The 23,957-nt window shown below is 34.1% G+C and overlaps 1 protein-coding gene across 1 annotated transcript in view; it reads left to right on the plus strand.

Annotated features, from left to right (window-relative positions):
* Positions 1-15,979, plus strand: part of LOC134238540 (carcinoembryonic antigen-related cell adhesion molecule 1-like) — a 24,975-nt gene extending 8,996 nt beyond the window's left edge. The window contains exon 6 of the mRNA XM_062720660.1: positions 14,400-15,979. Within this exon, the coding sequence (XP_062576644.1) occupies positions 14,400-14,635 (236 nt within the window). The 3' untranslated portion in view covers positions 14,636-15,979. The remainder of the gene's footprint in view (positions 1-14,399) is intronic.
* The last annotated feature ends 7,978 nt before the right edge of the window (positions 15,980-23,957 follow it).

Genomic DNA, 23,957 nt, shown 5'->3' on the forward strand with positions numbered 1-23,957 from the left:
TACTTATTGCATGGTGAAAATATAAATTTAAGTTTTCTTATATGGTTTTAAAATTAAGCTCTCTGCATTAAATTTATCAATTTGACATCACTGACCTTGTTGCTGCAGTGGCATTGGCATGATTGATGGCATTTCAATATGATGATTCCAACTATTAAGTTCACATCTGACATTGATGTTTATGCATTTGCTTTCTTTTTTTTTATTTATCAAATCTTTTGTTCAGTATTGAACAATTTAAGTAAAATTGTCATTTGATATACTTGCAACTATAAAAATATAACACAATGTCTGAAGAGGGCAATGATAGTATGATATCACTCCGAAAAATGACTCAATCAAAAATGAAAAAAAAAAGAATAGAAGAATCTAATTTGGCCTTATGATTATGGTCATGCTATTGAATATAATCGATAAACACTTTAAAATTAAATCCAGTGCATTTACATACATGTATACTCGTCATTATTACAGAAGCGGGGTTCGACGACTTCTTTAAAACATTAACATTTATACATTGCATCTTTGAGGCACTTTATTTATAAAAACATTACACATTAATTGACTTAGTTCGTACCTAAGAACCTAAAGAATCAAAAGACCGCTAGGTCCGATGGTCGACAAAACGCATTTTGCTCGAGAATATAGTCAATAAATGTTGTGTGATACCTTTCATTTTTTTTTTTTGGACATGCATGCATTTTGTACTGTCTTCCGTAATGTAACCTCAGATTCATCACTTATAAACACCAACGAATGAAAATGTGATTAAGCTCCGCCCATTCTGTGATGTAAGCGGTTCATCATCTCATAGACCGGTCCAACATCTCAAACAGCGTCCAATAAAGATTTTTTTTTATGCCAGCTCAGTTAAGCATTTAAAATCTTTTTATCGTACAGACATGAACAATTATTTTAAAGTATAACAATAAATAAAAAAAAATCTTTCAAAGCAAAGACAGTTCAGCAATTAATTTATCTTATCTTTTAATTTCAAAACCTTCCAACAATTATCTATTTTTTTTTTCACACCGAAAACCGATGATCCGGACGTATTACATGTACGTGTTTTTTGATTGCAACAAATTTTTATGACTACTACATTTTTATTAAATTCAAATCATTTTATTTTTTATAAAAAATATACAAATGAACTTAATTAACGTAAATTTTAAAAAAAATCGGGAGTAAAATATGTTTTGCGCAATCGTTGATTAAATTATAAAAGAAAATTTACAAGACATTTCGATTGCAACTGCTGCAAATAGGGTACTTTTAACAGATGTTTTTGCAAAACATCTGATTGCTTTAGATATGAATACAAGCGAGCACCCTCGTCTTCATTGTTTAAAATTTATCTGAAAAAAGTGGGCACTTGTGTTATAGAGATGGATTTCCCCTAGAGGAGAATCCCTCTCCCTCCCCCAGGCGAAATCACACCAGAGCCAAATTACGCCTTCTGTTTTTCTTATGCAGAGTTGTTATAGAGTCTATATAAACCACAGCTGCATTATTGTAAAATAAACGACAAATAGATTTTTAAATGAAAAATGAGTGTATTTCAACTTGTGTAGTTAGAATTATATTTCAAATCATTGATTCTCAACCCAAAAGTTTAGCTTTCAAAAGAAATTCAAATCTCCTCAGATTAGAAGGACTAGAAATATTAATGGCTCAGGGCGTCTCCATATGAGTGAAAAATTCTCGAGAGGGGCGTTAAACAACATACAATCAGTCAATCGATCTAATGGCTCAGCGGTAGGTGTACATGTGAATGGTCTAATCCCCAAAAGATAAACTGATCCCCGTGCGTTTAGTCCGGAAGCTAATCCCCCTTCATTCGTAATCCTGTATTTTTCTTTAATTATATATCAATATAATAAAACAGTCAAAAAGTATATAATTGGTGAGTTGGCAACATTATAATTCACCATGACCAGGACTATTTCCCGAGACGCAGCCACTTTTATCCGCTGACTAATGAAATCACGCCCTCAATCATAGCAACAATCAACTGCTTGATGACGGTGATATTACAAAAAAATATTGACTGTGCAGAATTTATGCACGCAAGGTTCACCGTAATATATTTTCATAGAATATTAAGAATATTATAATGCATAAAGCATGCAGTGTTTCAACCTTTGAAATCTTTGACAACCTTTACTGCGCCTCAGTTGACAATGGTTTTCTTGGAATAAAATTATCCATACGCCGCAGGTCTGAGATTCCAGTTCCCAAAGGTCAGGACATGGTTATGAAGGGAAACTGGAATCTTGCTTAGTCTCTCAATGATATACATTTTTACTGTTAAATTATACCAATACAAAAATAAAAAAAATATCAATGAGGATTACGGATAACTGGGAAGAAGCTTTTGGGTCAGCAACTAGCTCATTTGATTTGACACCTCCCGAAACAAAAGTTAAATCAATGAGATCTACAGATAACGGGGAATAAGCTTCCGAAGCTGATATTAGCGCGTTTGACTTATGCACGGGGATTAGTCACTTCACGGCAATTTCACAAACTAAAAAATTAGCTAGTTATATATCCAGTCGATTAGAAAATCCTTTAAAAATTTAAACGGTCGCATTTCTTTAAAAAAAATATTAAAGTGAAATGCTACTCATCAAAATACACTTCCATTCCAAAAACAACTTTCTATTTCAGAAATTTAGAAAAAAAATTTAGAAATTTTTTGGGGGACAGAAAGACAAACGGGGGGGGGGGGGGGGGGGGCAGCTAGACAGTGAGACAGACGGACAGACACAAAGGAGACCTTAACCAACCCTACCCCACCCTGTTTCACTGATGTAATGTATTTGATTGTTGTTGAGAAAAATTAGCTTGATTTTTATTTTTCAATCTTTGTATTCGTATGTGAACAGCACATATATCTACCTTTCTACATTTTGTAGTAAGAACACGTATAGCAATGTGCTGCCCCATCCCCCTGAAACCATAAGTACAGCAATTAAATTTTATTGGGAACACCATTAGCCCTGAGGGAAATCGCATTATACGACGGTTGCTCCAAAATTCCGTAGACAAGCATTTTTGTAGGAACCCTATGTCATACATTAAAGAAACTTAGTATATAGATTAAACTACAGCACAATAGGGGATATATTTTGTGTATAAAAATCCACAAAACAATAGGGGACATTTGTGTATAAAAAGCTACAACACAATAGGGGACATATTTTGTGTGTAAAAATCCACATTACAATAGGGGGCATTTGTGTATAAAAAACTACAACACAATAGGGGACATATTTTGTGTGTAAAAATTTACAATACAATAGGGGACATTTGTGTATAAAAAATAACAATACAATAGGGGACATTTGTGTATAAAAAATAACAATACAATAGGGGACATTTGTGTATAAAAAATAACAATACAATAGGGGACATTGTGAGTATAAATGATCACAAAACAAAAGGGGACATTCCAGTACAAACCATAAAAATACATTAAAAAAATGTGAATGATGTATGTATACGTTACCCTAGGCTTATAAAATTACAAGAAGGAACATGTTCTAAATTATTCTAAAACCTCAGTTGAGGAGAATTGAGTAAAAATATAATGAAAAAGGGAAATTTGTGTATAAATAATCACAATATAATAGAGGAAAATATGTGTATGAATTCAATTTCTTTATTGTAAATAACGTCCCCTCTCGAGACTTTTTCACTTATTATGTAACATGGATACGCTACCACTTGCCGGTGGAGAGCTGCAAATTTTTACCTAGCCTCGGCACTCATCAAGGCCATTTAGCAGTGAGGGATATTTTGTTTTTGCCAGCATATACTGCAACAGTGGATCTCGCTTTTTATGGTCTCCTCCGTGGGACCGGTCTCACGCGTCCCACGGTAAGATTCAATCCCACGCCGTAAGAATCACATATCCTTGCGTAATTCCGCGACTCAGGGCCATTTAGCATGGAGGGATCTCTTTCGTGCCAGCACCCACTGCGACACGGGATGTAGGTTTAAACGATCTTATCCGAAGATCCAGTCTCCAAGTCCGCCATTGGGATTCGGACCTGCGACGTAAGATTCAACTCCTTACTCCGCGACTCTAGAGCAGTCGCTCTAACCACTGTGCCACACTGGCGATATTGTTTATTATCGAAATCAATTGGCTTAAAGTTCTTACTGGTTCAAAAATACTGACTAAAAAAATTTTTTTAAAGGAAGTAATTATAAAGATATCTAAAATACTATTTTCTGTTAACAATTGCTTTTGATTCTGTTTTTGTTTTGTTCGGATGAAAGCTTGAAATTGAGTTTGCCTTTTGTTAAGGAATTAAATACAGTAAACGTGGAACCCCCATCCCCACCTCACCAAACCCACAAGAGCATAAAACAATTTAAGTGTACCTATTCTTAAAAATATATGCATAAAACAATTTGTAAAGATTTTTATTTATATTTAGTTGTTTAGAAATTATTTACTTCCTTTAAACGGCGATCCGACATTTTTGATAGAAAAAAGTATAAGACATTGATCAGTAGTCTACCCCCCCCCCCCCCCGCAACCCCACCCCCGGTCGAAATTACTAGATCTGCCTATGGAAGAGAAGAAAGGCAACTTCATGGTTTATAAACAGAAAATTTAAGAAGAAGACAATTATATTAAAAAACCCATCTTTTTAAATTTTAGTTGTGCTATAAAAGTTATCTGATTAATTGTAAACTGAATTTGTTGCACGCAATGTCATTATGTTCTCACTGAATATTTATAACGACGATGCCGATTTGAAATTTTGACCTTTATGCCTCATAGTTTGAACTTTATTTGGCTCTTCCCTAGAGTTGAAGAGTTTCACTAAATGAAAAGGATCTGTGTGCAATACTTTAAATGTTTATGTATGGATTCGTACACCTCTTCCAAAACAAATTTTGATGAAAAAAATCTGGAAATTGTGTTATGTGGTCTTTATATATTTTTCTTTGAACAATGCAAAAATTTTCATATTTTGATATCTTCCAAAAACCCCTGGTAATACATGCTGATTTTTTGTCTATGAACATTTGATGGCACTAGATTAAGGACCCTTTGTGTTATTTATTCTGTGTATTATAAAAGTATGAAAGAGGGTGTTGCAGAAACTCGCGATTATTCCCTATATATCGAGAAGGACATTTAAATACCCTCGTTATGTCTAAATATAGTTACTCTACGTAGAGGACTATGTTTACGGCGGGTGTTTCCTGCTTGACACAGCGAAACACTTTCATCATTTTGCACGAAAAAGGTTGGAACAACAAAAAGCACAATGGCTAAAGCAGCATTTTGAAAGCTATACTGTAGACATCATGCGGGAATGTTTTTCATGAAATAAAACTGCGTCCCATAATCACACTGTTGGTGCTAAATCCAAGACATTTCACTTGTTTCAAATCAAATCTTGGCTACTAACTTATAGACCAGAATTTTTCAAAATTGCAATAACTAAAGTATGTAAAAAATAAATCATTTAAACAATACAATACATTCCAAGACAAAAGAAAAATTTTATAAAGCATTCGTTTTAAGTCTCAGCAAGGAAAAGAATTCAATCTTGCATTTCTCATTTATAATTATTACTCAATTAACTCTTGACATTCTCTCTCTCTTTCAAAAGTGTATATGGGAAAAAAAAATATGCAAAAATAATCCATTCCAGAATTCGAACCCATTCTCTAGTAAAAGTGCTGATATCCATTAGACCGTTTCGGACACGATAGAAACCGTGATATTTAATGTTCACATTTTGCATTTCGTTTGGAGAATAATTTTAATTCAATTTTTGCGTTTTTAAAAATGTGCCTCTTTGAAACAAAAATCGGAAATGGCAGTTTTGAAGAAAATTTCTGCCTCTTTGTATATATATCAAAATTATTCTGTTTCAAGGAGGCACTTTTTCAGAACAATGGGGATTCCCTATTTAAAAAACGGAAAATCTGACATATTTTGCAATGAGACTAATTTTCACATCATTTAATGGCTAATTGAAAGTCAATACGCAGCTTCCAAATACTGTTTCTAGTTGTGCTTTATATATTGTTGCATTTGAAAAAAATATATGTAATATGAGTTTGTGAAACCTCAAAATTATTCTTTTAATCTGCTACACATTTAGGGAAAATAACAAAAGAACTGCAACACCTTCTTTTTAATTTGAAAATAGAAGTAGGAGATTTAACGGTACAATGGTTACTAGTTAATTATGTAGAAAGTGTCCTTTTAATTGATCAGATTTATTGTAAAAATCTATATAAGCTTACTTTATGAATCGCACAGATTAGATTTAATCTATAGGGGGTTTTCAACATAAAGTCTTCACGTACTTCGAATTCTAAGCGGTATGATCAAATCGCTGTGGTACACTGTATATATAGTCAGTATAAGACCCCCCCCCCCCACTTCCTTCTCATCAACATTACATTAAACATTTTAACTTCCTAAAGCGAGCGGTTTATTGATATTTAGATTCCTTCAGTATTTCTCCCCTTCAGAAATCCCAGACTGTCGTAACATTATTTTAAAATTTAATCGTTCCACACGCATTTGCTTACTAGCTGCAGAACTTAAGCTCTCTGGAAAAATAAATTTTGACAGATAGGAGACCATTGTAGCAAACCATTGTAAAAACGGTATATTTATTGCGCACTGTTTCTTGGTTTATTTCTCCATAGTTTTCAAGTGTCATCTCAAAATATTACTAACCGTGTGTTGCTAACATATTTTTCAATATTTCCGCAACAACAAATGTTATAATTTTGCTGATAGCCCTCCTGGACTTGAAGTTGAAATCACAAAGAAAAATCATCGACTATTTATTTATTTATTTGAATTGCAAGATAATTTGGTCCAATGTACTTTGTACAGTTGTCACCTAAATGTATACGAGAGTAATTTATATAGTAGTAAGGATTTTTTCTTAAAATATTAATATCTCTTTTGCAATTAAGGAAAAAAAGGAAGGATAAATCCTGGTTTCTTTTTCAGGCAATAGATATGAGTCATTTTCAAAATTTGTCCAAATTCCAACACCAGTATTTTGCAAAAATAAATGTGGCAATCTAAACTTTTTAAAGTTTTATTTTAGCATTCAAACATCATAGATGCATAAACAATGTTAAAGCACAAAGAATTCTATTAACATATACTAAAAAAAACAATATATGTACATGGACCCAACAATAAATGTCCATGGTGTTACTTAGTTAAAAGTCATAGTAAAATCATAATTTAGAAAAAAAATTAAGGTTTTTAGAATAACAATCTCAACATAGTGATAAAATTATTCTATTGAATCAAACTGAAGTTTCATAACAGAAAATTATCAGATAAAGTATAGCTGGAAGTTGTAAGTGTTGTAACTTTTGTATATATCTTACACGTTTACTTAAGGCATACATCATTTACCTCAGCACAAATTACTTGCTTTGCAAATAAACTTAGTATTAGAAAACGACAGTATTGTGTTGCAAGTTTCGATAAAATTGTATAAAGATTTAGAACATAAATATAGGAAAAATGTGTTGGTAACACCAAGGATATTTGCATAACACAAAGGACATAAAGGTTACACTAAGGATATTTTGTGTAATACTTAGAAAGAAATAATAAAGTTGTTCTCCTTCCTTCCGAAAAGGATAGTAATGAAATTACCCTAGAGGTGAATATAAGAGTATATGGTTTTAACATAAAAAATTGGCAGGGGATTTCTTTCATTATACATTTTGAGTCTGACTAGTAACACCAAGGATAAAACAGTAACGACATAGACATAACTATCCAATCATAAGATATATATGACAGTAGAAAAATGAAATCAAATTGTTATGCCCGAATAATAAATAATTACTATCACATGACTTTGAATCATTGATCAGTACTTGTTAGTGTATTTACATATCCAAGCAGAAGCTGTAACACCAATGACAAAAAATAACACAAAGGACACCTTTAAAAGATTAAAAGTTTTACATAGATGAGTCTTAGATCAGCTAGAACTAATTTTTAATGAAGAAATAATTGTGAAACTAGAACATGTACATGTATTTGTAAATGACCAGATTTCAAATACATGTGTATATAGAATGCATTAATCTTTTTATGGATTTTACATTTTCATTTCATTTATCTACAGCTAGCCTCTTTCCACAATGAGCTCTCTACATAATACACATCTACAAGATATGATGGTGACAATATTATTAAAACATTAGCAATGCTATACCAGCTTTTATCTTTTACAGTTTTTGGCCTGTTAAAAAGGAACATGGTTTTAGGTTCTGTCTAATCCCATGCATACATTTAAGTTCATTTTTTCTGTATCTTTATCCAGTCTCTCTTCCAAAGGATCTGATTTCTCTTCATCTGTAGTCGGATGTTCATTATTGACTCCAATTCTTTCTCTTCCAGGGTGTCAGTCTTTTCAGTTTCTTTAGTCGGATTTCCTATCAGGAACTCTTGACTTTTTTTAATCTGTACTCTTTTTCATTTTTTTCATTGATATTTTTCTGCCCTTTTTGCTCTTGTATCCACTGATCGTTTGCCAAACTTTCATTGACAGTTCTTCAGGGTAACAATCCAACAAAGTGGCTTGAAATGTAGTGGTCTGCCACCATATCTGGCCTTGTTGTTGTCCAATGCTGCCTCGACTATATAATCTTCACCACCACTTTCCAAAAGCTTATGTACATCCAAGGTTAAAAACTTCTTTCAGCACCAACTTTTACAGGATGTAGAACAGTCATGAGGGATTTCAGTTGGACAAATCTGAAGAACATCCTCAACTAAATGCAAAACTGTATTCTAGGGTAATGACTGGTACATTGTCTCCTTAAAAAATCTTTTGAAATCCTTTTAGAACAGTTATGAACAATTTGTGACTTTTTCATCTAAGGGTTACATGATTAAAGGACTTTAAATGCATTTGCAAAGAAATGTTCCGTATCTGATATAACTTTAAAGGTATTTTCAATTAAATGATATAAATCTATCTTTTACGTCTTGGATTCTATTGGCTTCATTGCAACTTTTTAATGTGTCTTGTTTACATCATCTTCATCAAGAAAACATAACCAGAATCCTCAGACTAAAGAAAACAAATCATGTTCTGCCTTATTTCACATTCCCTTGTGTTACCTAAAACTTCCTTTGTGTTACCATTTTTAACCATCATATATTTTTAGCACTTCATTATTTATTGTTACTTGAATTGCAATATCCCACCACATTTGTTTTCTGCAATACAATGAACCACTCCATATGCAATACGCTTGTTTCATTTTTCTATCTTTAATCCTTGCTGTGTCCCTTGAGTAACTGAATTTGTCTATGGTGTTACCATAGGTTACTTTAAAGAGCATAAAAGGGGATATGATTGCATTACATAATAAATTTTGATATTTCAATTTATTCAAAAGAAATAAAAGTTGTATATTTTCCTACAGAAACAAAAGAACATGCAAGAGTATATTAATAGCATAAATATTTAATCGTTTTTACATCCATTGTGTTACCAAACATTGTCCTTTGTGTTATTCAAATTATTTATTGAATTAATTTATAGCTCATGGAAACATAATATGAAAAATAAATGCCAATTTGATAAAAATATTTCTGTTATTTTATATTGTAATAAACTTTACACAAATGTTGTATTAAAATTGGGAATTTAAAGGGTTTTTTTTTATATTGGTCCGCGGTGTTACCCAATTCTGTCCTTTGCATAACCAAGACTGCAAAATCATATGATTTTCTAATGGTAAAAACATTTAGTAAATAATTTGGCATTTTGAAACAAAATTAGTTACTGGATAGTTTTAAATAAGGGAGGAAAATAAAACATATGACTCCAACTTTCATTCTTTTTAATTATTTTCTATGTAAATTATCCATGGAGTAACTAGATACATCCTTAGAGTAACTTTTCTTGCAGTAACAAAATGGACAGTAACACCAGGGAATTATTATATAAATAATTGGAAGTATAAAAGCAATAACTGACTTATGAACATAAAGCACAGCTCCTAGATGATAGGTATTTTGTTATAAACTTGCTCAATGCATCGAAGAAATGGCAAATAAATTTATCATCACAATATCGAAGTAACTCCTAGGACTCAAAAATAAATTACTATTGCAATCAAACTTGCCTTCAACCACATATTGTGCCTTTAGTATAAAAGATCTGTGTAAAGTGTCTCATGATATTTTGGCGGGAACAAGACCAAATGAAGGAGGCTGATAGTAAAGAGTTTCTTTAGGAAAGATAACTGTTACAGATAACTTTTATGTCCTGGTAACTCCAAGGACACGGCCAAAATAACACACACTTAACTTTAAAAAAATCATATTCTTACTTTTTTTCAATCACATTTTAGCATTCATTTAGACAGTATTAAACATGTACAACACAATAAAGGTCATTTTACACTGCTTAATTATATTTACTACATCAATAATCAGAGTTGAAGTCAAACATCCGGCCAAATCACAAGCAATTCTCTTTAATTTTACTCAGGTTGAAGGACTTTTTTCAGTATTCAAGTCAATTTTTAATCGCACTGAATTTTTTTCTACACTTGTAGATTGTTGTTAAATTCATAAGGTAAAAAAAATTTTGATTTTTATTGCAAAATTTTCAAAAAAGCTTGTATAACAGGAATTTGGACATTTTTTGAAAATGACCCATATACAGTTTTTACAATGGATAGGGCTGTACATTGTAGCTCTCCGGTCTGTCAAAATATTTTTTTCGGAGAGTTACAGTTCTGCAGCTAGCATTTGCCACACTACTATTACAAATCACATTGAAGGAATTTCAGTTAAGTCTCATGCATGGATACGAGCATCCTTAGCTATGCAAATAACAACTTACAAATAAAATGGTAAAAAAAACTGTACGCTGTAACTTTCCAATCCCAACCCCACTTTCACCCCACTCTAACCCCCCTCCCAACAAAATGCATGACAAAGTTCAGTTCTGGTGAAATGTGTATTATATAACAAAAAAAAAATATTCAATTAACTCTGTAAATAATACGTAAACTTATTAATCTATATGGGTATAATTTTCCCACTAAATCAAGAATTATGTTTAAGCTTAAGAAAATCATCCTTACTACAGATTTCAAACTTTAATGTACATGTAAACAATTACTTATTTCGAATTATCAGCTTGCATTCTCTATTTTTTTGCACAGATATACATTAATTGTGCATTGAAAAAAGGGGTTTACAGTTTAATTGGGGTTTATAGCCCCAATGCATTGTGGCCCCCCGTTTAATTTGCTTTTGACGCCCACGGATATTATGTTGAATAAATCACGACTGCTTATTCTTCAATCATTAAACTGTAATACTACGTGGTTTAATTTATTACGCATAAACGGCCCAAAGTTATGTCAATATTATCGTACATCATAAGTTGCATTAGCCTCGGGAGCAAATTGAAACTTGTGGGCGGGGCTAAGTGTAAAAAAAAATATATATATATATCATCAAAAAAATCTCTGACAAGCACAAAAAGAGGGGGAAATGTCCATTTCCCGAACACGAAAATCCTATTTCGTGAGGGGTGGGGGTGGGGTGTGAGGCTAGAACCTACGTGTTTTTGGAAAGTGGGAGTGCTAATGGCAGCAATTTTCAATGTGTATACTAGGTTTAAGTATATATTTTGAAAAAAAAGTTGGGCTAAGACCCCCCACCACCCCGACCCGGTTCTGACGTCTTTGAGTTCATCTATAACTAAAAAGATGCTCCATAGACATGATTAATGTTTGTCAGACTGACTGATGGTCATAAAGTAGTTACCAAAAATAATATATGCTAATTCAATCTTTTAAAAAATACGGACATAAAAACAAGAAAGAGTATATATCAAAGTAATGTTTGTTTCAGTAAAGGTCACGTGACACGTTTTTCACTATACGAACGGGGACACGTGTGTAAACCCCAAATACCAACTTTCGATAATTATGAAAAGTTCACACTAACACACATCTTTTAATTCTAACTAACCGGGGACATTTTTCCAACATGTTGAAAAATGGATTTTTTCGGCCTTTTGGGGTAATTAGGCATCCCTGATTTCGAATTTGGCGCTATTTTCAATCGAAGACAACCGGGGACGTCCCCGGTTGGAAGGTCGTCCCCGGTTGGAAGGTGTGTAAACAAACAAATGTCCCCGTTTGATACCCTTCACGCACGCACCCACACACACACACACACACACACACACACACACACACACACACACACACACACACACACACACACACACACACACACACACACACACACACACACACACACACACACACACACACACACACACACACACACACACACACACACACACACACACACACACACACACACACACACACACACACACACACACACACACACACACACACACACACACACACACACACACACACACACACACACACACACACACACACACACACACACACACACACACACACACACACACACACACACACACACACACACACACACACACACACACACACACACACACACACACACACACACACACACACACACACACACACACACACACACACACACACACACACACACACACACACACACACACACACACACACACACACACACACACACACACACACACACACACACACACACACACACACACACACACACACACACACACACACACACACACACACACACACACACACACACACACACACACACACACACACACACACACACACACACACACACACACACACACACACACACACACACACACACACACACACACACACACACACACACACACACACACACACACACACACACACACACACACACACACACACACACACACACACACACACACACACACACACACACACACACACACACACACACACACACACACACACACACACACACACACACACACACACACACACACACACACACACACACACACACACACACACACACACGCACACACACACACACACACACACGCGCACACACACACACACACACACACACACACACACACACACACACACACACACACACACACACACACACACACACACACACACACACACACACACACACACACACACACACACACACACACACACACACACACACACACACACACACACACACACACACACACACACACACACACACACACACACACACACACACACACACACACACACACACACACACACACACACACACACACACACACACACACACACACACACACACACACACACACACACACACACACACACACACACACACACACACACACACACACACACACACACACACACACACACACACACACACACACACACACACACACACACACACACACACACACACACACACACACACACACACACACACACACACACACACACACACACACACACACACACACACACACACACACACACACACACACACACACACACACACACACACACACACACACACACACACACAGATCAACAAAATTATTCAAGAAGTCTTTCCATAGACACTAAATAGACAGCCACGTTATACATAAAGTGAAAGTACCTAATTTGAATATGCTCATAAACAAAATTTTAAATACAAAACTTAAAATGATTCATCTCCTGTGAAATTGTAATCTAGAAGTGTCATTTTTTGAGGTTTTGAAGAAGAATATATTCAATTTTGTATGCTATGAAATTGAGACAAATTCTTCAACTGACTTAGTAATGAACTCATTAGGCAACCAGATAGTCAGATCAAAGAGTTGACTGTACGTCACTTTTAAAATTTACCACTGATACATTTATTGTATCTATGCCTCTGTTAAAAAAAATATTTGCATCATATTTATCCCTCAACTTGAAAAGTGGATGGTAAATAGTGATCGTGATCTCCGTCTGTCTGTACGTTCGTTCGTCCGTTTGTCAGTCCGTCCGTCTGCCTGTTACTCTTTGGGTATCCTTCTTTAATTCGCAACTCTTTTACTTCAAATTGAAATTTATTGAGACTTTCACAGAATAAATGGGACATAGTGCCATTATGCAATTCAAATTTCATTTCTTGTTCCGATACTTATTTCGGATATCTCATAGTAAAATGTTGACACTGCGATATTGAAGGGTACCCATCTCTTATTTGCTGCTCCTTCTATACTACTGAATAACATTATACAATACTCAAGCAATTTTTATAATACAATTGTGAGGTCCGTATCGTTATTATTTCGGGTCTCACTGAGCAAAAACCTGGACTTTTGCCATGCATGCATATTCATATGGAATGTGGGATATCATTTAGCGAGCACAGTACCTCTTTTGTTTTTCTAAATTCACAGGAATTAGAACAGGATCGACTCAACAACCTCAACAAGCTAACGATATCGATCTCGAGATCCTGGACAGAAAATATGACTACATTGATGACGATACCGTACAAGGACAAAATCGGAATCATCCTTATCAGACACAGGAGGATGTTACTGAGAACACTGAACAAATACAGCCACTGACTGATTATCAGAATGTCAGTGGACATCGAGATAACCAATATGAAGTGTTAAAACCATTCTAATTAAAATTAAATTTTCCGAAAGTGCTACCGATTCTCAAACAATTTCTACTTTTCCGTTTGTGTTATTCCCCTAAGGATGTCAGACTAGCGGACTATACATTAAATTCATACCAAAATTACTTTAATTCAACGTAAGACAGTATCAGCAATGAATATGTAGCCGTGGAACTAATCTTATAATGTTTACCGAAACTTTTTGTACAATCGAATCTGATTGCCTACACTTTTTGTGTTTATTCGTAATCAAAAGGTCGCTCTGACGTGACCGTGAATGGAATGTTGTTAGATGTTTCAGAAGGGTAGCGGATGATCTAATTTTAATTAGATTGAGTTAAAGCCATATCAAGATAGACTTGGTTTAATAGAGATGTAACTTTTCTTGTATTAATAACTAAAAAGATATCAAAGTTAAAAAACTATTTTTATTAAGGTGGCAGAGGATGGCTTCGGATTAAGTATCGGTCAAAAATTAGATAAAAATAGAGAAACATTAGGTTTGAATGTATATAATAGGTAATTTTATTGCTAGAATAGTTATGGGTACATGTGAAGGGAACTGGTGGCCTTCTTTATTTTATTGAAATATGAGTCACTACAACTGTATATGGGATATGGACTAGAAATAAGGAACTAAGATCAAAAATAATTTTTCCGGTATTTAACCAGAAAAGCGGAGTGGGTTCATAGAATTAATTGTGGCTTGAAAACGAGGTGGTTAAGCCATTATATCTTGCTACTCAATGGTATGTACAATTGTTGTTCTACAATTTGTGTGGTAGGTTAGGTCACTAGCACGGGCCTGGAGGCATTTGCAGCTGCGGCGAAATAGTTAAAATAGGCTTGATTTACATGAACTTTTGAGATTGTCCCTGAGCCATCATTAGGGTTCTCGTTGTAAGTTGTTCATGTTTTATTCCTAAAAGCTTCAAATTCCTCAAGGTACAACTTATACACTTTTCCATTGGTTGTGAGTGGGATAGCTCTTTTATCAAACCCGCGACAGGGAATAGTCCCTGTCAAGGGTTGGATGAAAGAGCTATCCCACTCACAAACAGTGAATAAGTGTTTTATTATACTGTGGTATAATATAATTTCTGAGCTTTGAATTTTTTTGAGTAAGATAATACTGCAAGAAGAATCTTAAATCCTGATGACGTCACAATGCTACTAAGTCATTATAACATCATCCTCAATAGAATTATCGCTGGAAATCAAAATTAGCGGCAAAAATTGTATGAAAATTTTACGAGGGTGGATAGTAAAAGCTATACTCCAGGGTATAGCTTTGCTATGTGTGGACTATAAAAGATAGTTATTTTGCCTTCTGATGTTTGTATAGGAAACATTTTAAGGAGAGACGAGATGTTCCTTAATAATAGATAAATTTTTCTAAGAGTTTGTCATTGAAGTGTTGCTACTTAAACATGTTTACTCATAAAAAAATTGAGGTACCTTACCAGGCATTTCTGCAAGATACCAGGGGTAGTTTTTCTTATATAATCCTTGGGGAAGAAAAATAATTTTCCAATTTCAAATGTTTAAGTGTTTGTATTTTTTAAAAACGTCTAGAAACTGGTTTAGAAGTCAGAATGTTATGAAAATTTTGAATATTTTTCATACATTACAAAGATATACAAAACAGATTTTGAGTAACGTCTCGTCTGACCTTAACAGAAGTATAATAAAACATGCCGTTATTACAAGTAAAGAGTATTTAAAATTTTCCAATTTACAGTTTTTAAGCCCAATATTAAGTAAACCATCAGTCAAACACGTTTTGATTGCCAAAAAAGTATCCTCTGCCACCTGACCTCTGTATGGCAAGATATGGAAAATAATTTGTACAATACTATATAGGAAGATTTATCAGGAAAATCAGGAACATTAAAATTTAACTTTTCAAGGGTGAACATTGCGAAAATCAACCGAGTGAACAATTCCATATTCGTCTATGCAACATCGATAACATTGGGGTGATAACATCTTAATGCCTCTTGATAAGACTCAGATATTATCCTTCGTATCCATACGTGCACTATGCTTAGCAGTTAAAAAAATTCTCAGCTGTTATACAGTAAAAGTGGATATTTACGCGTCTGAGGAAATTTACACTACTTACGCGGTAAGCTAAGAACCGTTTAAAATACCTCCGCGCATATGGTCACAAAATTTCAAACTTCTGGAATAATTCTAGATTATTACTTCTACTGTTAAACCGGTCGAACCATTAATATACAAATCGTGCTATTGAACGCACGTGAGTAGATAAATATATCACATACATTGATAAAAATATAACTATGCATTTTTAGCTCACCTGAGCTGAAGGCTCAAGTGAACTTTTCTGATCAAAATCTGTCATTTGTGTGTCGGTGTCGTCGTTGTTGTAAACTTTTCATATTTTCGACTTTTTCTCAAGAATTGCTGGGCCAATTTTAACCAAATTTGCCAAAAGCATCCTTAGGTGAAGGGAATCAACATTTGTTCAAATGAGGGACCACTCCCTCATTCAAGGGGAGATAATTGTGTATTAATGAAAATTTGGTGGTATGTTTTAAAAATCTTCTTCTCAAGAACCACTGTGACAGAAAAGATGAAACTTATTGGGAAACATCCTCAGGTAGTGAAGATTTAAGTTTGTTCAAATCATGACCCCCGGGGATAGCGCACGGCCACAATGGCCGACAAAAGTTATACATAAAAATATAAAGGAAAATTCTTTAAAGATTTTCTCAAGAATAGCAAAGCCATAACTGATCATATTTATATGACAGCATCCTCAGGTAGTGTAGATTCAAGTTTGTTCAAATTATGAACCCCGGCAATAGGACGGGGCTACAATGGCCAACCAAATTTTTACAAAGAAATATAAAGAAAAATTCTTTAAATTCTTCTTATCAAGAATAGGTATGCCATAATTGATCATATTTATATGGAAGCATCCCCAGGTAGTGTAGATTCCAGTTTGTTCAAATCATGAACCCCGGGGGTAAGGCGGGGCTACAATGGCGAACCAAAGTTTTACATAGAAATATATAGGAAAATTCTTTTAAAAATCTTCCTCTCAAGAATAACAAAGCCATGATTGATTATATTTATATGGAAGCATCCTCAGGTAGTGTAGATTAAATTTTTTCAAATCTTGACCCCCAGGGTAGGGCGGTGCCAAAATGGCCTACCAAAGTTTATAATAAGTAATATTTAGGAAAATTCTTTTTTAAAATCTTCTTCTTAAGAATAGCAACGCAATGATTGGTCATGGGACTACTTTTGGATTTAAACTTTTAAATAATAAACCAATTTCTTAATTTTCTAGCCACAGCGTTCAGGTGAGCAATGTGGCCCATGGGCCTCTTGTTTAAATTGTTCGATGAAAAATGCATCTTCATATTGAATATTTTAAAGCAACGTCACGTAATTAAAGCTTCAAAAATCGATACTCATTTTTGTTCCCTTTGTATATTCGTGTATGTCTCCCTTAATTTCAAATAATAATAAGTCCAGAATGCTACATAAACTCACAGTCATTACAATCATACCTATTTTTTATTGTCAAGACTCGACAGGCAGATACAGGTAAGTAGATCACCCTTTGAAGTTTGAGCTCGCTTGAAAAAACACCAAGTGTTCACACTTCACCGCTGTTGACTGTTCACATCGACGTTATATTTACCAATCCAACAGTGTAAATTCTTATTTATTGGTTTAGTTTGTTTGTAATTATTTTTATTTTTTTTCTTTTTTATCAATTTCAAAGGGGAACAACTCGATGTTAGAAACGATGGCCGCATATTTTTTCTCTCTCAGTAACTCGTGCGACCTAGTATATTACACCCACGCGTAATGTCTGATGTTCACAAACACGTACTTAACAACCAGCGTAAATAACCACTTTTACAGTTTATTGTTATGAGGTTCTTTTTACAACTTTTATCATACCCGAAAATAACCTTGTGTTTTTATTAAACATTTATTTAACTTCAGGATGTTGTATATAATTTAGTTTTTAAAGTCTTCCCGGTATATTAAGGTACTATTTTTTTTGTATTACCGTATGCATAATTGTTGAATTTTTTGAGACGACTAAAACATCAAAACCTTTTTAAAGTAAAATTGTAAAACTGAAATTACTTAGAAGTGTAGTATTTAATGTCAATTTGTGTAAACAATTACATATTTGTGTACATAAACGAATAGTTTGTATGTTTTTTTCCTCCAATAAAAAAAGTATTTAATTTCATAAATAATGTTTGTGTGTACAAAATGTAAACAATGTTGGAAAATTATGGCGAGAATCTGTAAATATTTTGTCTCATCATTTAGTTTATATATTCATACATTATGTTTATTTTAAAATACTTTTTTGCAGGGAAAAATATGTAGTACTTGATATGCCTAAATATTTACGTTTAAATTTAGCGCAATTTAGAAGTGGATTTTTACCGATACGAATAGAGACCGGTAGATATCATTGAGAACCTGTTGAGGATAGAGTTTGCACGGTTTGTTCTAGAAATAATGTTGAAGATGAAATTCGTATTTCATTGCCTTGTCCCTTATAATCTGAATATCGATCTAAACCTTTTAAAGACACTGGTTTTAATCAACTGGAATAGCAATGGATTTACTACGTAAACTTATCTCTACTTATTCTCGACAGGTTGCAAAGTATTTGTATATTTCATTCATGCGGAGACAATCAGTTATTTTTATAAAATAAGAAGATAAATAATAAATTGTGTTTTATGGTCATACTCATCTACCAATTTTTTTTTTATATCAGACTTTACTTATCAAAGAATACATACTTACAAAATGCATTCGTTTCATCGCTATGTTTATTTGCATGATACTTTTTTTGTTAATCTCTTAATGTTGTGCTCTTTAGTTTTTTTTCAAGTTTGTTAAATTGTTCACATTTATACCGTCATTTTTTAATAAATGACATTATTCATCTACAATCTACATGAAAGTGTTTTATTTGATTTTTACAAAATTAGCTAAAACAAGCAACGGTGATCTTGCCTATATGCATTAGAAGACATAAAAGCATTAGAAGACATAAATGTCTTTTATATGATATTGAATTAAGGAATGCTCCAAAAGATATTATTTTGGTTACTACTCACAATCCGAGAAACAAGAATATAACCTCAACCGTTCGTCAACTAAACAAGTACATGTATTAAGTGGACTGTAGATTGTGTAAAATAATTATTACATATAAATAAACATATATATCAACAGTAAAAAAAAATGTAGACACACACAAAACTGTTCATTAATATGTTTAAGGAAAAAAGTGTTCTCTTTTGTTAATACCAAATGGTATATAAGGATTTTACTTTTTCTTCCATAAATTCTTTCTATAATTCCGATGTCATTATTGTACAATTGTGCAATGTCTATAATGCTGTAATCTCTTGATGTGTGAAATTCCGAGTAAAAATGGGCGGCCACAGGGTCATTGGTTTCTCTTCTAATGAGTGTGAGATTTTGGTATAAAGTCCCACCAGTTCTCCCAGATACACAATTTTATTATATTAAAAAAAATACAACATAACAGGAATTACAGTTGAAATGATTTTTGACGTGATAAATGTTTCCCTTATTTTCCTGAAATTGACTTGTTTAAATATATTTTCAAACAATACATATCTAAAGATTTGTCTTAAATCTCTCATTTAAAAACATTATATAAAATTAGATAAAATTCAGAGAAAACAAAACAGAAAACATGAAAAATTAGATGAAAATTGATATAATTAGGGACACGGCTCAGTTTTCAGTGAAATCTCTTCATCTGATAGCTAATTGCAAGATATCCTGATAATACAATATTCTCATCCGAAGTAGACTTTTATATTTCATCATTTTTTTTTTAAACTTCCGAAAAGAATACGGAAGTCATGTTTGTATGCTTATTTGTTGAACGTCCCTCTCGAGAATTTTTCATATATATGGAAACGCCGCCACTTGCCAATGGTGAGCTACAATTATTTACCTATACGCTGCACTCGGGGTCATTTAGCAATGTGGGATTTTTTTTCTTACCAGCACCTACTAATTATAAACACTGGATCTCTGTTTACACTGTCTCATCCGAAGGACCAGTCTCCACGTTCTGCATTGAATTCGGTCCTTCGAAACAAGGATCAACTGCTTACTCCACAAATTAAGTAATATTGATTCAATATGTAATGTTACCAGTTTCAACTTCTTTGCGAAGCTATGTATAAGAGGAATTCATTTTAAGGAATGTTTTTAAGTTTTGTGTGAGTTATTGGTGTGTGAATAGCGCGCTTCATGAAAAATATGCCTACGTGCAAGTCTGTGTGATTCTCACACCAATAATTCACACTAAACTTAAAAACATTCCTTATATTTACATTTTACATGTTTGGAAGCACCGAAAATGTACTTAATATTTGAATTTCTCTCTGCCCTATATTGTTATACTATTACTAACGTCGCTGTATCTCTATTGTGACGTCACGGTAACACACGTTTCTCCGTGTATATTTCTACGCGTGAGTATACAAGAAAATGATTTTCAAATCAATTTCACAGTTGGCTTAGTAGAAAAACACAGTGAATGTAAATATTTCAGAATGTTAAATAAAAGGTAAATAATAAAAATTGTCTTTGGTATCTTAATATCGAAAATAAAGCTCCTCCAATTTCATCAGACTTATGTTTGTTTCTAGGTAGAGAGTAATGGTAAGAGTGGAAAAACAATTCATAGGTTAATAAAGCAGTTTCTATTTAATTTTTCTTGGTATTAACGTTATCAGCAGTTTCTTTCATTGGATATTCTATTGCATTTTATTTTAATTGACTAATGCTCTGATGTTAAAATTAGTAAAATGAACATTGATAGCTTTTCATTCTGATGTCATTATAGAGCTACGCTTAAAAACAAAGCTTAAAACATCGAATAAACAAGATGTGTTTCTGAAACACTATGCGCCCGGCTGCAACAAAATTCGACAAAACTGTCTTTAACATATAGGTCCTAGTCAAGGTCACAAGGTCATTGATCTTGGTGTCATTTGAAATAGCTCAATTAGTGGAGTATGTATATCAAATATTATTAAGTATATTAGATAAGAAGTCTCTTTTTCCAATAATTCAAAAGCTATTGCAAAAGTTTAAAAGCTATCTTTAGCATAGACAGGGACACAAAGCAATTGATCGTGTAGTCATTTTAAAGTGCGTATTGAGTGGAGTATGCATACCAATAAAATAAATTCTCTATAGCTATCTGTCATGGTTCAAAAGTTATGGCGAAGTTTAAAGTTGACAACAGACAAACGGACAAACAGACAGACAGGACAAACAATATAATTACATATATTGCATTAGGAAAAGCGCTGTCTCATTTGATATTTGCGACTGTTAATGCAAATTAAAAGTTTGCAAACTGGGTTCTAATCATTTGCGACGCATAAGCAAATTAGAAGTTGGATATGGAGATAACGAAGGTAAATCTTCACTTATTGTGTAAGGTTGCAGGTTTTAAATTTATCTCGATGATGATCCGAAAGTCATTTCGGACATATATACTTTGACTGAAAAGAAGGTTTAATATCTTTTAAATAATGGTACTTACAATGGAAATAATATACATCAAAAGAGAGGAAAACATGCTTACATATACGATGAATTTATGCAAAAAGTTTGGTATTGAAATAATGAGTGGCAAAATATTATTCTTAAAGTGAAATAAATGAAAGACCTCATTGAAAGCAAATTATTTTTTCCGGAAAATATTCTTGATAATCGTAATTTTCTGCCGTAATTTGTTGGTGTAAGCCGCCGATACATTTTTGTGTTCACAAGAGAGATAAGTTGAATAAGCAACATTGACAGAGTTTTCCTATTTTGTTAACTTTGAAAATAAAAGTAATAGAACTTGTAACCAACGAAATTACGTCCCCATGAACCAGAAAATTTTTAGCTACCCACAAACGTTAACCCCCCACGAATAAAAATGATTACACAGTAGAGGACACCTTTATCAAGATGACAAGAACCCTTTTATTGTCCCTTCTGGACACCATGTGACCAAACTTATCGTCAATTTTTTTCACAGGAAGTCAAGACACTAAGGCAGAACATACCTGGTGGCGGAGTGGTTCTGCAGGATTTTGAAGCGTTGGCAGCAAGCGACTCATCTCGTTAGTTTGTACAAGTGTGTCATTTGTCTTAAACTACGTACAGGTGTTGAGAACCAAAAAAAATGGCTGATCTACCCATATACCGCACTCAGCCAGGTCCGCCCTATACATATGTGGGCCTTGATGCCTTTGGACCTTTGAACATAGGCAACAGACGAACTCGAGGAGTTCCGAATTCCGAGAGATAGGCCATACTCTTTTCCGGTTTGACCACTAGAGGTGTGCACAAAGAGGTCGTTGGGAAGATGAGTGCCTCCTCCTTCATCAATGCTTACAGAAGGTCTGTCGCACTTTGAGGTCCTGTAAAGCAGATAAGGTCAGACAGGGGCACAAACTTTGTTGGTTCAACCATCGACCTCAACATCAACACCATTAGCGTTGAAGATGGACTAGTGATGTCTGTCTGTATGATAATGGCACCACCTGGATTTTCAACCCTCACTCATTACACATGGGTTGGGTTTGGGAGCGTTTAAAAAGAGTCGCCCGACGCATCCTCGACTTTATGTTGTTTGAGAGTTCTATGGTCAAGGGACATCTAACTCATGAAGAACTTGTGAAATTCCTTGCTGAGGTTACAGCAATCATAAACTCATGCCCACTCACAACAATTGCAACAGATCCTGATGACCCTTATCCACTCAGTCCGTCACTCCTGATACCCAGAAACCAGATGTCTTGGTATGATCATTGGATATTGCCTTCGACTCTAGAATATGTACCGTTCACAGTGGAAAAGAGTACGACAGCTGGCGGATGTCTTCTGGAGTAAATGGAAAGTACAGTACCTTCTGTCCCTTCAAGGATGGAGGAAGTGGCAAAAGGACCAAAGGAACATTTCAGTTGGTGATGTTGTGTTGATGATTGACAAACAGGCACCGCGCATTCAGTGGCATTTGGACGAAGTTGTGAAAACCTCTCCGAGTGAGGATAACAAAGTGCATAAAACAGAGAATCACATTTCTAGAGATGGCAAGACATCTACGTTTATTCGTCGAGTTTCAGAGTTTGTGTTATTGATTGAGAAAAGTAAAGTGTGATATCGGATGATATCAGGTTGGGAGTGTTCATTCCCGGATGCCTTAGTTCAAATATTTTGGAACTCTTCTGTTTCCGGTTTATAATGTCGACCGCGTGGTTGC

Source organism: Saccostrea cucullata, unplaced genomic scaffold (genome assembly GCF_032062105.1).
Source record: "Saccostrea cucullata isolate Sc308-1 unplaced genomic scaffold, CSIRO_AGI_Scuc_v1 ctg7466, whole genome shotgun sequence".
NCBI lineage: Eukaryota > Metazoa > Mollusca > Bivalvia > Ostreida > Ostreidae > Saccostrea > Saccostrea cuccullata.